Source organism: Kogia breviceps, chromosome 3 (assembly GCF_026419965.1).
Source record: "Kogia breviceps isolate mKogBre1 chromosome 3, mKogBre1 haplotype 1, whole genome shotgun sequence".
Taxonomy (NCBI): domain Eukaryota; kingdom Metazoa; phylum Chordata; class Mammalia; order Artiodactyla; family Physeteridae; genus Kogia; species Kogia breviceps.
Genome location: NC_081312.1, coordinates 50,817,884 through 50,831,250, shown reverse-complemented (window position 1 = coordinate 50,831,250; position 13,367 = coordinate 50,817,884). Strand labels below are relative to the sequence as shown.

Genomic DNA, 13,367 nt, shown 5'->3' with positions numbered 1-13,367 from the left:
TTCCTTGGGCCTCTAGGTCTCTAGTCAGTCTGCCTTCTTCTCTCCATTTTCAGAGTTTTCTTATGCTTGTTTTATATGTAATGTTCAGGAATTTTAGTTGTACTTAGAAGGAGGAATTGTTAAAAGTATGTCTATCCGTCTTCCTGGAAGCAGACTGTATTAACTTCTTTTGACCGTACCACATGGCTTGTAGGATCTTAGTTCCCCGACCAGGGATTGAACCTGGGCCACAGCACTGAAGACACTGAGTCCTAACCACTGGACCTCCAGGAAACTCCCCCAGATTTTATTAATTTTTATGATTACCTTCTATTGAGGGCAAATGATATTGATTGAAAAAGTTATCCAGCAATTCTGTGATGTCTTTTTTCCTCCCACATTAAGAGAACTAATGCTACAGCATAAGGGAATGCATTAAATTATTCTAAGATCTCTATAAAACAATTCAGGAATAGGTCAAAAGACCAGGTCACAGAACAGTTCAGACCTTTTTATAAATTAATTAGATTTATCAGTAGTCCACTCCTACCTACTCTAATTCTAATGTTGGTTTTATTATGTAATAGTGATGGTAGTATATAATTATTTTATATTAGGTATTATTATATCAGATATAATTCTCCATGAAGCATTAAAGTCTGTGACTTTGATATATTTATGTTATTTGTTAAAATTTTGTTTTGCTTACACAAAATTGATATGTTTTGTAAAGCTATAACTTGTATTTGTAAGTAACAGAAGCCTACTGGAGCTTGCTTTAGCAAAAAGAAAGGTAATTTTATATAAAGATACAGGTACTTCATGAAACTCAAGGGCTGGTATGGAGACAGACTCCAGGAAGGGCCTGGAACTGTGCAATGGAGCCCGAGGAATAATCTGTTTTGTCTCTACTTCTCTCTGAACACCTGCTTTTTCTTTCTCCCCAAAGACTAACTCTGTCTGCCATGCAGTACTCAAAAGCAGAATATGGCTGTGACACAGTCCCTAGTTAGGAGGATATGGACCCACTGGGAAGAGACATACTGATATGGTCTTCCTTCAGATCTGATTTTAAATTCTTAGGAATAAGAATCTGATTAGCAAATTAGGATAATGAGTCTATCTGTGGTCCAGCTGGTGTGGCCAGAGATGTATGTGTGGGTCACATGGAAAAGCCAGTAGGACTGACAGGAGTCTACTCCTGTGTTCTTGTGGATGGGGATGGCCATTTCCAAAGACAGCCTAAAAGTGATCAATAAACTGGGTATCTTGTTCTATTCCTAGAATCTTTGATATACGGTTAACAATGTATCTATATTGAAATTGTTATAAAGTCCCAGGTTAACCTTCTTATATAACCAGCATTACTACTGTGAAAGCAAGTTGAATTCATGACTTATGTTTCTTATAACGTTTAAAAGATATAATAAGCAGCAGAAAGACCCATTTTTACATTTGGAAATAAAGCCGAACATCAGAAACTACTTCAAAGGCTCTAGAACTTTCCTTTTCCAGCATCAATCTAGTCAATTTGGGAAGCAGCACACAGGGTAGCAGGTTTTCCTACAGTGAAGAGAGCACAGGAACTGTCACCCTAGTTCACCCGAGAGAGTCACAGCACCATTGACCCTGGTTTATTAAATTGTCATGTTACCCTTGAAGCCAGTCTTTAGCTCAGCAAACTTATGTTATTTAACTATTATTTGTGGACATATAATCCAAGAGGTGTCTTTCTAAGCCTTTTGGAATATAAATCTTTCTTGCTTAAAATGGAAACAAACTCATAAATTTTGCCCAGCTTAGCCATTGTTAAACTTGTTATAATGTAGCATTTACCTAGGATTTTACAACCATTTCCACACTCATAAATCTTGGTCATTGTGTTCAGACTGTATATTAGAGTAGGAGCAACTACAGACAATAATATACTGATGGCCCAAAGGTACTGAATAGCAAAAACTGTTCCACTGTTTATTCCTGGTGCACATAAAGCAACATTAAAAAAAGAAAAGGTTATGGAGGAGGAAATATCATATAAATCTACCTGGTTATGCTTTTCTAAGGAATTCTTCCTTTCACCCCAAAACTGGGTTTTGGATTAGGTTAGGGTATCAGTTTACAACATTGCCAAGCTCTGCTTTTCAATACAATCCTCTTCTTTTTTCCTTCCTTCCTCCCTATCTCCCTTCCTTTTTTCTTTCTATCTTCCTTCCTTTCTTCTTCTTTCCTACTCACTTTTTCATTCATTCATTTATTCTCTCTCTTTAAAACAGCACTATGTGGCATTTAAAACCATTTAATTATTTGGTTTCTAATCTATAAACAGTTGTAAATTTACTGACTTACCAACTGTTTCTTGAGATTTGAAATACTGATTCTTTTCTCTGGATTCTGTAACATGGAAAGGTCTTCCACTTTTCTTTTACCACCAACCTAGCCATATGGAGCATCTCCTTGAGAAGCTGAATCTCTAACCAGCAAGTCAGAAACTAAGGCAGATCAAATGCAAAATCCCATGCTAGAGGCAAGGAGTAATACACAGAGCTAAAACTGCATGATGCCTTAAATTAGTAAATCTACTTGTTTAGTACCATTGTGATGCATTCACCAATTAGGGGTCACTGTTTTGCTTATATGCCATTTTCTTCCTGTATCTCTAACAATGAGGGAAAACAGAAACAGAAACGAAACAAGACAAAGCAAAAGACAAAACCTATAAATTAGGAAATTTAAAGTTGGAATGACTATAAAGACAGGACGAGGATTTTAGCCCTAAGATCTTTGGTGTCCCTTGAATGTCTTCCTCAAGGGCATGCTGTGCACCAACACACTGCTATACAGTATGTTATTGTACAATAACAACATGGCTGCATAACTGATAGCACAGGGCTCAACAACTGTTACTGCACACACCACACGCACTGTTGTGTTATTACTTAATTACAAGGTTTGGAGTATTTAGTCAATTAAGCAGTCTGAATGATTTAGCCTCTCTGTTCTAAACAAAAGTCTTTTTCAGAGAATCAATATTGTAAACTAGCTATCTGTCAGTTTAGGCCAAAGTAATAATCCTGCTTTAGCTTAAAAATACTCTTCTGATATTGAAAATTAAATTTCTGAGATTATATGCTTCTTCTTAACAGGGGATGTTATGAATAGATCCAGGATATGAAATGTTTCTCACCCCAACAATTTTACTGATTCAAATGGTTGATTTGAAAACAACACATTCATAAACTTCCATGAGAAGGAACATAATTTTAACAAATTAGAAATAACAATGATTCTATAATTTTACTTGTATGACTCTATTTTCAAATGACCATCTAATGGGAAAATTAGTAACACAATCAGATGTTCAATTCCTACAATGTTGGTAAAAGATTTTATTTTGAATTCTTTAAATTAAAATGTGTATTATTCAGGGTTCTTATTCACAGTCAAGAAAAACTGACCCTGATTAACTTGAGTAGAAAATAATTTTATTGGAAATGTATCAAGAGGGCCCACAGAATTGTCAGGAAGGCTGTAGAGACAGGGTAGAAAAGGCACTGCTAGGACTATGTCATAGAAATGATGGCTTTAGACAAGTCCTGCTGGTGCTTTCACTGTGACACTTGTTGCCATTGGCACTTCTGCCATTGGATATCTGCCACCATGCTGCTGGACTCAGTCACTCTGGACACTTGTCCCAGCAACGGTGGAATTTTGAATCTCTCAAAATTCAGAGCCTGGACTAGCACGTTGATTAGTTAATTGGTTGAGCCCAGTTCACTTACCCAAACCCTAGCTGCCAGGGAAACAGGAAAAGGAATATCTATTTGCCCCCCTTCATCTTTCCTTCTACCTAAATTGTGATTCAGTCAAATAGGAGAAGTGTTTGCATACTAGGCAGCCAACTGGGAAGTATCCACAGACAAGTTTTAGTCTAGAGCTTATGACTTTGATCATCCTATGGTTGCCAAGTGTCCTGTCTTACTTTCTCTTCATTTAATGGTGTTGACTAGTTGATAGGGCTCTATTAATAATTCAATAAATTTAGCTATTATTATAGTATATTTTCAAAACACTTTTCTTTGCAAGAATTTAGAAATATTTATGCCTTTGTCTGACAGGTCTAATGCCTTGGTAACTTATAATGGATTATTGTGATTAAAGTTTTTGCACTATACTATGCAAAAATTTGTGTGTGTGGGTATACATCTTGGGGATGAGGAATAAGAAAATAAGTAAAGTTCAGAATTCATAGAATTTTTTATGTGAAGGAAAGTTAGCAATTAGTTCAGTGTTTCTCAATCTTAGCTATACATTAGAATCACTCAGGGAGCCTTCAAAAAATACTGGGGGGTAGAACCTCTATCACAGATATTTTGACTTAATTAACCTGGGGTGGGCTCAAGAATTTATACAGTCTAAAAATGCCCCAGCTGATTTTAATGTGCAGCCAGAGCTGAAAACAATTGATCTAGTCCAGGCTTCCAGAGTTCACACAATAGAGAAAAGAAAACCAGACCTGGATAAAAAAAGTGTTAATTCAAATCTCCTCTGTACCGTTTATAGACCTTAAGAAAGCTGCTTACCCTCTCAGTGCCTCGGCTCCTTCAACTGAAAAGGAGAATAACATATACTGCCCTAATCAATTAAGAGAGATTTCTCTATTGCAGGAACAGAGAAATTGATGATCAATGAGGATGAACAAATTACCCAAGTTAAACCTAAGTCAAGAAGTATTGGGAGTAAGTTAAGGATATAATTTAGCTTTTTCTATTCACTTGTGCCACCAGACTATGTTGCCCCAGTGTTTATTTTTATGGTCTGAAGCCATAACTATTAAACAATTTGCTAAAATATCAACTGTAATTCAAACTTTTGTTTTTAGTTCTATCTTTTCCACTTTTAATATTGCTAAAAATGAGATGAAGTCTTCATACTCAGGCACAGCTAAAGTAATCATCAAGGTTTTGATTGGGATATCAGGTTTTTTTATGGTTAAAGAGGAAGAACTAGGAAGTGGTCCCTCAGCTGACACAGGGAGAGGAGGAGGGAGTGAACTATCATTTTGGTTCCCACCTTCACCGTGCGGTCAGCATTTCCTTGGCCCTGAATGGGATAGAAAGAAATATACGATAGAGTCATACAGAGTGAGTGATTTTTAAAAAGCTATAGGGGGCTGTGTGTCCGGAGTCGCAACGGGCGAGGCCACAGCAGTGAGGGGCCCGCATACCACAAAAAAAAAAAAAAAAAAAAACTATAGGAATTCTAAAATAGGGGTAAATAACACGGGGTGCTATTGTTAAGGAAGACATTTATTTCATCTTAAAGTAAAAAGCTAAGTCATTTTATGAAAGTAAATATTATTCTTATAAGAGTGTTTTAGTCAGGATTATAACAAGCATATGTGGCTGTTGAACAGATTAGAAATTATGAAATGGTGTTTTCTAAAAGGGAAGCCTGGTTTGAAAGCAAGCTGGAGAAATCTCTATTTGCAGGCTTTGAGTTAAAAAGCAGAGATCCATTTTTCTACAGCATTTAGTCTTTGGAGTTTCATCTGTGTCTATAACTTAAAACAGTGAAACAGAATGGAAACTGAGAAATCTAATACTTTGTTTCATAAATGTAAATTTTAGTTTATTTGTAAAATTTCACTGAATGACAGTAATATTTTTAGAATTGAAATTTACTTTTTGAATTGGTAATTGTTTCAAGAAAGTGTCAAGAAAACAAAATATTTCATCAGTGGTATGATTTGGTAGTCCCCTAAATTGTTACTTTTTGCAGACAGTTTGGTTTTGTATTTTTTTTTGCGGTACGCGGGCCTCTCACTGTTGTGGCCTCTCCCATTGTGGAGCACAGGCTCTGGACGCGCAGGCTCAGCGACCATGGCTCACGGGCCTAGCCGCTCCGCGGCATGTGGGATGTTCTCGGACCTGGGCACGAACCCGTGTCCCCTGCATCGGCAGGTGGACTCTCAACCACTGTGCCACCAAGGAAGCCCGATGGTTTGGTTTTATTGAAATGCATTGTTTAAAAAATTTTGTATATATACACAGTTAAAATTTTTCACTGTATTTATATTCTGGCCATTATTATTTGTTTTATGATCATTACTTAAAAATAATCTATTGTATAATTTATTGTACGAAGAGCCACTATAAGATATGTCACTATATGAGAATCTTGATTAACCTATTATTGCAAACTGCAGATAAAATAGTATGTGCCTTTCCTTTTTTGTTTTGTCTCATCTGTGGTATAAAAGGTAATCATTCATTCAAATAATGACAGTTCCTGATACCTACATGCTGTCACTGGGGACATTATGTGGACAAGGCAAAGTCTCTGCCTCCATGTATTCTGGTGGAAGATAAATGGAAGTTGGCTTTCAAAAATGAACTTTTTTAGCCCTAGCACAGTGTCAGTGCCAGGTAGATGCTAGTGCTTCAAGTTGCTTCTATTTCTAATTATATCACACCTTTCACTGAAAAATAAGTCCAAGTCCAGCAGATCAATCTTCCATCTAGTTGGAAAAATTGGAATCTGCTCTGAGAAAACTATTATGTTGGAATGAAGCAAAATACAGTACTCACTGCCACAAATTAAAAAATTCCTTCCTCAAATATAATAATTACTATAGCACTTTATTTATAGTTATAAAGCATTTTAAGAAATACAGTGGACCCTTGAACAATAGGGGAGTTGGGGGGCTCACCTCAATGTAGTCCAAATTCTGAGGGTAACTTCTTAGTTGGTCCCCCATATCCCAGGTTCCACATCCATGGATTCAACCAACCTGGACTGTGTAATAACGTAGTACATATTTATTGAAAAAAAGCCAAGTACAAGTGGATCTGTGCAGTTCAAACCCGTGTTGTTCAAGAGTCAACGGTACCATAATCGAGCTTCCGAACAACTGTGTGAAGTACTCAGGGAGAGAGCATAATTTGGGGGTTAGGAGGATCAGCTGTAGATTCACCATTTAATCTCAACTCTGACTTTCAAAAAACTACTCAACCTCTTTGACCCTCAGTTTCCACTAACACTCAAAGCTACCTCACATGGTTGCTGTGCAGATTAAAGTAAAATATTTAAAGTAATTTAGTACAGTGTTTATGATAACAATCAATAAATAGTGACTATTTTCATTCGAGATGATATTCTTCATCTCGTTCAACAGATAAAAAAATGAAGTTTACAAAGACTGAAAGGAAAGGATTCACAGCTATAAAACGGAGGGATAACACTCTGAACCCCAATCTTCTGACTCCAAACCCTTCTTTCAGTTTTAAGACAGGGAATACATATTAAGGCAGATGGTAAGTAAATTATATCATTGCCAGAATGTTAATAACTTAACTACTTCAGGCTGAAGCTTGTAAGGTTATCATTTAACCAATCTACCATTATCAAACTTTCTTACCTTGTAACATAAAAAGTATGTTACCTTATGTTATTACAGCATCTTCTTAAAAAAAAAAAAACCCACCATTTTCCTGTTTTTCCTCCCTTTGATTTACATTTCAAGCTTTCACCTTTTTTGAACTTTAAGTCTAACTTTACCACTAACCATCCGATACAAAAAGGTTGAAGTTTTCTATAAACATTATTTAACCCTCAAATGGGGTTTGCGGACAGAAAGGTCAGTGTTACACTCAGTTTACACAGGAGGTAACTCAGTAAGGTTAAATGTCCAAATCCAAGCGACAGAAGTAGTCAGTCTTTCTGATTCTAAATCCTACGCTAAGATTATATCGTCGAGGCTTCTTAAAGTTAAGAATGAGTGGCTGGGTGAGAAGCTATTACTAATCACACTAAAAGCAGATGATATTTAAATATTAAAAATGACCACCTTCTAAAAAGTTTAAAAAGCGGCAAGGTACGGGAACTTTTGATATACTGTAATTTTTAAGAAACGTGGACTGGTCCTGGCGAGATGTGTAAGATAGGGCTCCCATGTCCAAAAGACGGGCTTCAGAGCAAACCCACAACCAGTAAAAGCGCCGCACTGACTGGCAGATTCCACGCGAACCACTAGCCTCCCACGTGTCTTCCAGGAAACGCACAGAGCATGAGGGATAAAAGAAGCCAAAGAAGGCTGGGGGAAAGGTAAAAACAGCGGCTAGGGCTTCCCTGGGAGACTGAGGGCACACGAAGGCTGGGGCGGGCGGGAGGGAACTCGCGGGGCATCTGGCGGGCACCGGGGTCCGAGAACAGGCCTGGAAGCAGCACATGGGAGGCGTTCGTCAGGGGAGCGGGCGGTCCGCGGGCCCCACACCGTGGAGCTCCGCACTGGATAGGCTCCTCTGGTTTGAATGGGGGCGGAGGAGGAGAGAGTGGGGAAGAGGAATGCAGAGAGTGGACGAGACGCTAGAGCAGCGACAGGTGGCGGCGGGTGAGAGTCCGAGATTCGCGGGGGTGGGGGCTGGCCGCACCTGCGAGCCCTCTGAGCCGCCGTAGCCCCGCCCCTCCGCGCGTGGCGCCCCGACGCTTAGCGCGCGGGCCGCTCTTTTTACAGAGGTCGCTCTTGTCCGAACGGGCGGCCTCTGCTGCGCCTGCGTGGTCGGGAGGGGAAGTGAGGCGGTTTCCTCGGCGCCTTTTCCGGCGGCGGCGGCGGCAGAGCTGGGAGGAGGCGGTGGAGGCCGGAGGGAGCCCGCGCTCGGGGCGGCGGCTGGAGGTAACCTCATGGACTGAGCTGGCAAGGCGGGCCCCCTCGGTCTCCGCTCTCCTCTGGAGCTCTAGCAATAACTCCCTTCTCTCTCTCTCTGTGTCTGCAGGCAGCGCACCGAGTTCCCGCGAGGATCAATGACCTGACGGGGCGCCGGAGCCGCGCTGCCTCTCGGGTGGCCTGGGTCGGTGGTGAGCGTGGTGCTCGCGGACCGGGAGCCGGGCCGAAGGGCCGCAGTCTCCCGCGGCGGAGCGAGGAGAAGGCGGAGGAGCGGGCACCGCGGCGGCGCTCGCGCGGCGCCTGCGGGGGGAAGGGCAGTTCCGGGCCGGGCCGCGCCTCAGCAGGGCGGCGGCTCTCCCGGCGCAGACTCAGCGCCCCGGCGGCCGCGGCGACTGGAGGAATCAAGTTGTGCGGTGGGTGATGCCCGAGTGAGCGACGGGTCCGGGCCTCTCCCCCGAGGAGGCGACTCCCACGCAGGCCGCACAGGCGCCCTCGCGACTGGGAGGCTCCGTTTCGGTTTCACGGCGGCGGCGGCGGCGTTGTTGGCGGAGGGGACCCGGGACACCTGAATGCCCCCGGCCCCGGCTCCTCCGACGCGATGGGGAAGGTGCTATCTAAGATCTTCGGGAACAAGGAAATGCGGATCCTCATGTTGGGCCTGGACGCAGCCGGCAAGACCACCATCCTGTACAAGTTGAAGCTGGGCCAGTCGGTGACCACCATCCCCACCGTGGGTTTCAACGTGGAGACCGTGACTTACAAAAACGTCAAGTTCAACGTGTGGGATGTGGGCGGCCAGGACAAGATCCGGCCGCTCTGGCGGCATTACTACACCGGGACCCAGGGTCTGATCTTCGTAGTGGACTGCGCCGACCGCGACCGCATCGACGAGGCCCGCCAGGAGCTGCACCGCATTATCAATGACCGGGAGATGAGGGACGCCATAATCCTCATCTTCGCCAACAAGCAGGACCTGCCCGATGCCATGAAACCCCACGAGATCCAGGAGAAACTGGGCCTGACCCGGATTCGGGACAGGAACTGGTATGTGCAGCCCTCCTGTGCCACTTCAGGGGACGGACTCTATGAGGGGCTCACATGGTTAACCTCTAACTACAAATCCTAATGAGCCTCTTCTCCGCCCATCCCCCGGAAGGAGAGAAATCAAAAACCCATTCATAGGATTATCGCCACCATCACCTCTTTCAGTTGCCACTTTCTCTTCTTTGAATTTGAACTCTGGAGTTACCGTTCTGCGGTTTGGGGGAGGGGGTTAGGGGTTTTCTTTTTTGTTTCTTTTCTTTTTTTTCTTTGCTTTGCGTTAGGATGCTCTGATCTGACTTTTGACATGAACACAAAGTGCTAGATGCTCTTGTTGACTTCCAGCAAATGGGATGGGGGAAGTATAGCGGTTCTCGGTAAATTCCTTTATAATAATGGTTTGATTTTTTTATTTCGAGAGAATCTTCTTTTCCAATGTATGCTTTTTTTCCTTTTTGCCCAGTTTCCTTATCACTTGCTGTAGATGGCTTATTTTGCATTCATGCAGACTGTGTTGCAAGTCTGTTTCACCTAGTAAACTGAAAATTATTGCTTAATCAAACTGCCGTTTGTCTTTTATATTTAAGGCCTTTTTCCCTTCCCTTATGAGTTCTGCCTTTAACTTAGTAAATTCAAATGTGACCTTTTATATCTAAGACCAGTATAGTAAACAGCCCACAGTGGCAAATAATGAGTAATATCATTGTAATATGTTCCAGTTGCACATCACTGTGTTAAACAGGTAATGTAAGAAGTTCTTTGCAATTTCAGCTCTTAAGTTCTGAAACATACATCATGCATGAGTAAGGATAAAACTCAAGTTCCCCGTTACATAGCTAACTTACACTGCATAAAACTATGAAAATGTAACCTGTCAAGGACACAGATTTTTTTTTTCACTGCAAAGTTAGCAACTTTGCTGTGTTTTCCCTCTTTTTTAACTTTAAAAATAGACTTTTCCAGAAAATGGAGCAATAATGGTGTATGCCACACACAGATGAAATATTTGTAGATATTTTAAGTGACTTTTGGGCAAAACTGGAATATATACTTTTACCATGTTTGAAATGTCTAAGACCAATAGTTTTTAAATTACTAGAATGTTTACTTTATTCATTAATAAAGCATTTAACAGTTCAAATTACATGCACCTTTTACCTAGTTGGAAAATAAATATTCGTGTTTCCACATTACAGCAATTGATTAAGCTGAAGATATGTCTTTTTTTTAAATAGATGAGTGATCCATATCTCCATTAATTAGAACACTGGAAAAGATGTTTTATGAAAAAGGTATTCTGTTTGATTAACTCATGCTAATAGTCAGATATCCTGTTGGTTCAATAATACACTATCTCCTTTGAGGAAGGAAATGTGATGAATGAATGATGTGTAGACTTGAATGACAAAAGGGGAAGTAGGATGCAGAGGAAGAACCTACAGATGACAATGAATGTAAACTTAACTTTTCTTCAAGGGTAAGCAGTGTGCTCACTGGTGATATCCAGATCCTAACAAGATTACTTGCTTAGCTGGTTAGGACCAGTAACTAGATTATTGAGACCACTATAATACTTTGAACCAAATGTTAATGCTTGATACAGAATTGTGTAGCAGCATCTGGTTCTTATATAGCCTTAAGGATTTATTTTAGAGATCCTCAAGGAATTAAACTTAGGGAATTAAGAAATGTAGACTGCAAAGGCAGTATACAGGAAAAGGTGGAGTGGGTTTTGTTTATGAGGGTGTCTGAAAACTAAAATTGAACGGGATGTCATGGTATATGATTGGACAGTATCGGTCCTTCATGCTTTGGCCATATTGTATAATGGAGCTTTTACCAAAGATGTATGAGAAGTATAAGGCTATAGAAAGTTAACTCTTCAAAGTAAAACTCTTGACAAACATTTTACTTAAAGCAGATGAGAAGAGGTGCTATGTTGTAGGCTCCTAATGGTGCAGAGGGATTTTTGAATTCAAACGCAACTAAAGTATAAAGTTCTCAGTTTCACTTTAGTAGAAGTATCTCTAGAAATGAAGCTGACACACATCTAAGAACATTTTAGTTGCTTTTAAAATTCCCATAGCTCCATCATACATTTAATTACTAGTGTTTTAAACGATTACATATTAAGGTACATAAACATGGGTTATATAAATATCAATGTTATAGTAACATCCTGAAGCGACAAGCACAAAGGTATAAATGCCTAAACTGGAGGAAACTTGAAACCCTCATGTTAATTCTTAAATGTAGTATTTCTAACTTGTGACAGACAGATTGGTAGGCAGCCATTTTTTGTTTGTCTTAAAATAACTGGGGGCATAGTTAAAATTTTATACATCAAGTGATTGCTATGGAATGTTGCAGGTGAGATGTGGTTTTTAGTTTATTTGAAATGTCTTAACTGAAGGTGGGGGGAGGAGGGAAAGCAAATATTTGAAATTTGGAAAACCTTAAACCTTTTGCTAAGAAATTGTAATTTTCACTTACATTTTCTTTAAGGATATAAAAGGGTGATAATTGATGTAGTTAAATTGAATCATAATCATTGATGATCATGGGGCAGGTTAATTATAGCCTGCAAAAAAAGTTACAATCTAAGAAGTTAAGAAATAAGATCCTGAAGTTTTTGTTTAATTGCATCAATTTCTGTATTTTATGTGAATTTATAAACTGAAGTAAGTTTCAATGAGGTTAATCTTGTCTAATATAAGTAAATGAGTCTGTAGACTGTGATCTCCCCAAACTAAAAAGTACAGTACTTGGAATTGTGTTCTTTATGGTTGTAGTGTTGGTAAAGCACTAATATGCAGAAAATAAAGGAATTACACAGTGCAGTTTCTCACGTTACGTTACTCGTTTGAACTAGATTAAGTGGGACATGTGGTGTGTTGGGCCATGTTATTCTCCAGGGATATATGGTATAAAGTAACTTAGTTTGGGAGTCACCTAGCTTTTATATGAAGAAAAAAGAGAATCTGTTTGCTTCTTATAATCCTGGCTATATAGGAGGTTTTGCCCTGATTTAGTTCCACCAAATTTAATCTGATTTTATGATAACTTAGGACACAAAAACAGTTGGAAATTTTTTTAAAATGAAGGTTCTATAGCAGTTTTTATTATGCTGTTTTTTCAGAAATCACAACCTTAGAGTTTTTAGGATAGAACTGTGTCTGTAAAGAATTGGCCTATGGAGTAGTCTTAACCCTTGACAATTGACTTTTGGATTTTAGAAAGTTTGTCTTTCAGAAACCAAGGTTGCTTGTCTGATAAGAATGGCAGAATTGTAGCCATTTAGAAAAAAATAGTCGATGAAGAATAACTTGTTGGATAATGGGGTTTTTAAACACATTTCCTTCCTTGTAGGCCTCCCTTCTTATATTAGCAATTTTTGTAGTTTGATTTTGGAATATCTTAGTGTGATCTCTAATATGATTTAACTCCCACATTAATGTTATTAATGGCTATCAAGTATCAATTTACCAGAGATAGCAGTAGAATATATTTTACATTTTAGTGAGTTTTTATGTTTTAATGTAATTTAGAAATGTAGTAGCCATAATCTGAATGGTGGTGGAGCTTACTAAATTCCCAAAGTTATTTCCTCTATACCTTGCCAAATATATATATGGATTATGATACGGCAAATCTTTCCTTATAGGTAAAAATTGTAAAACCACAT

The 13,367-nt window shown here is 39.8% G+C and overlaps 1 protein-coding gene across 2 annotated transcripts; it reads left to right on the top strand.

The window, feature by feature from the left end:
* Positions 1 to 8,013: 8,013 nt before the first annotated feature.
* Positions 8,014 to 12,522, top strand: ARF6 (ADP ribosylation factor 6). 2 transcript variants are annotated; one of them, XM_067028490.1, is made up of 2 exons: positions 8,014 to 8,082; positions 8,751 to 12,522. In XM_067028490.1, exon 2 carries the CDS (start codon positions 9,240 to 9,242, stop codon positions 9,765 to 9,767), a length of 528 nt encoding a protein of 175 aa, XP_066884591.1. In that variant the 5' UTR covers positions 8,014 to 8,082; positions 8,751 to 9,239; the 3' UTR covers positions 9,768 to 12,522. The 2 variants fall into 2 exon arrangements, with proteins under 2 accessions (XP_066884591.1, XP_058913101.1); XM_059057118.2 differs by lacking the exon at positions 8,014 to 8,082 and adding an exon at positions 8,526 to 8,650.
* Positions 12,523 to 13,367: the final 845 nt, after the last annotated feature.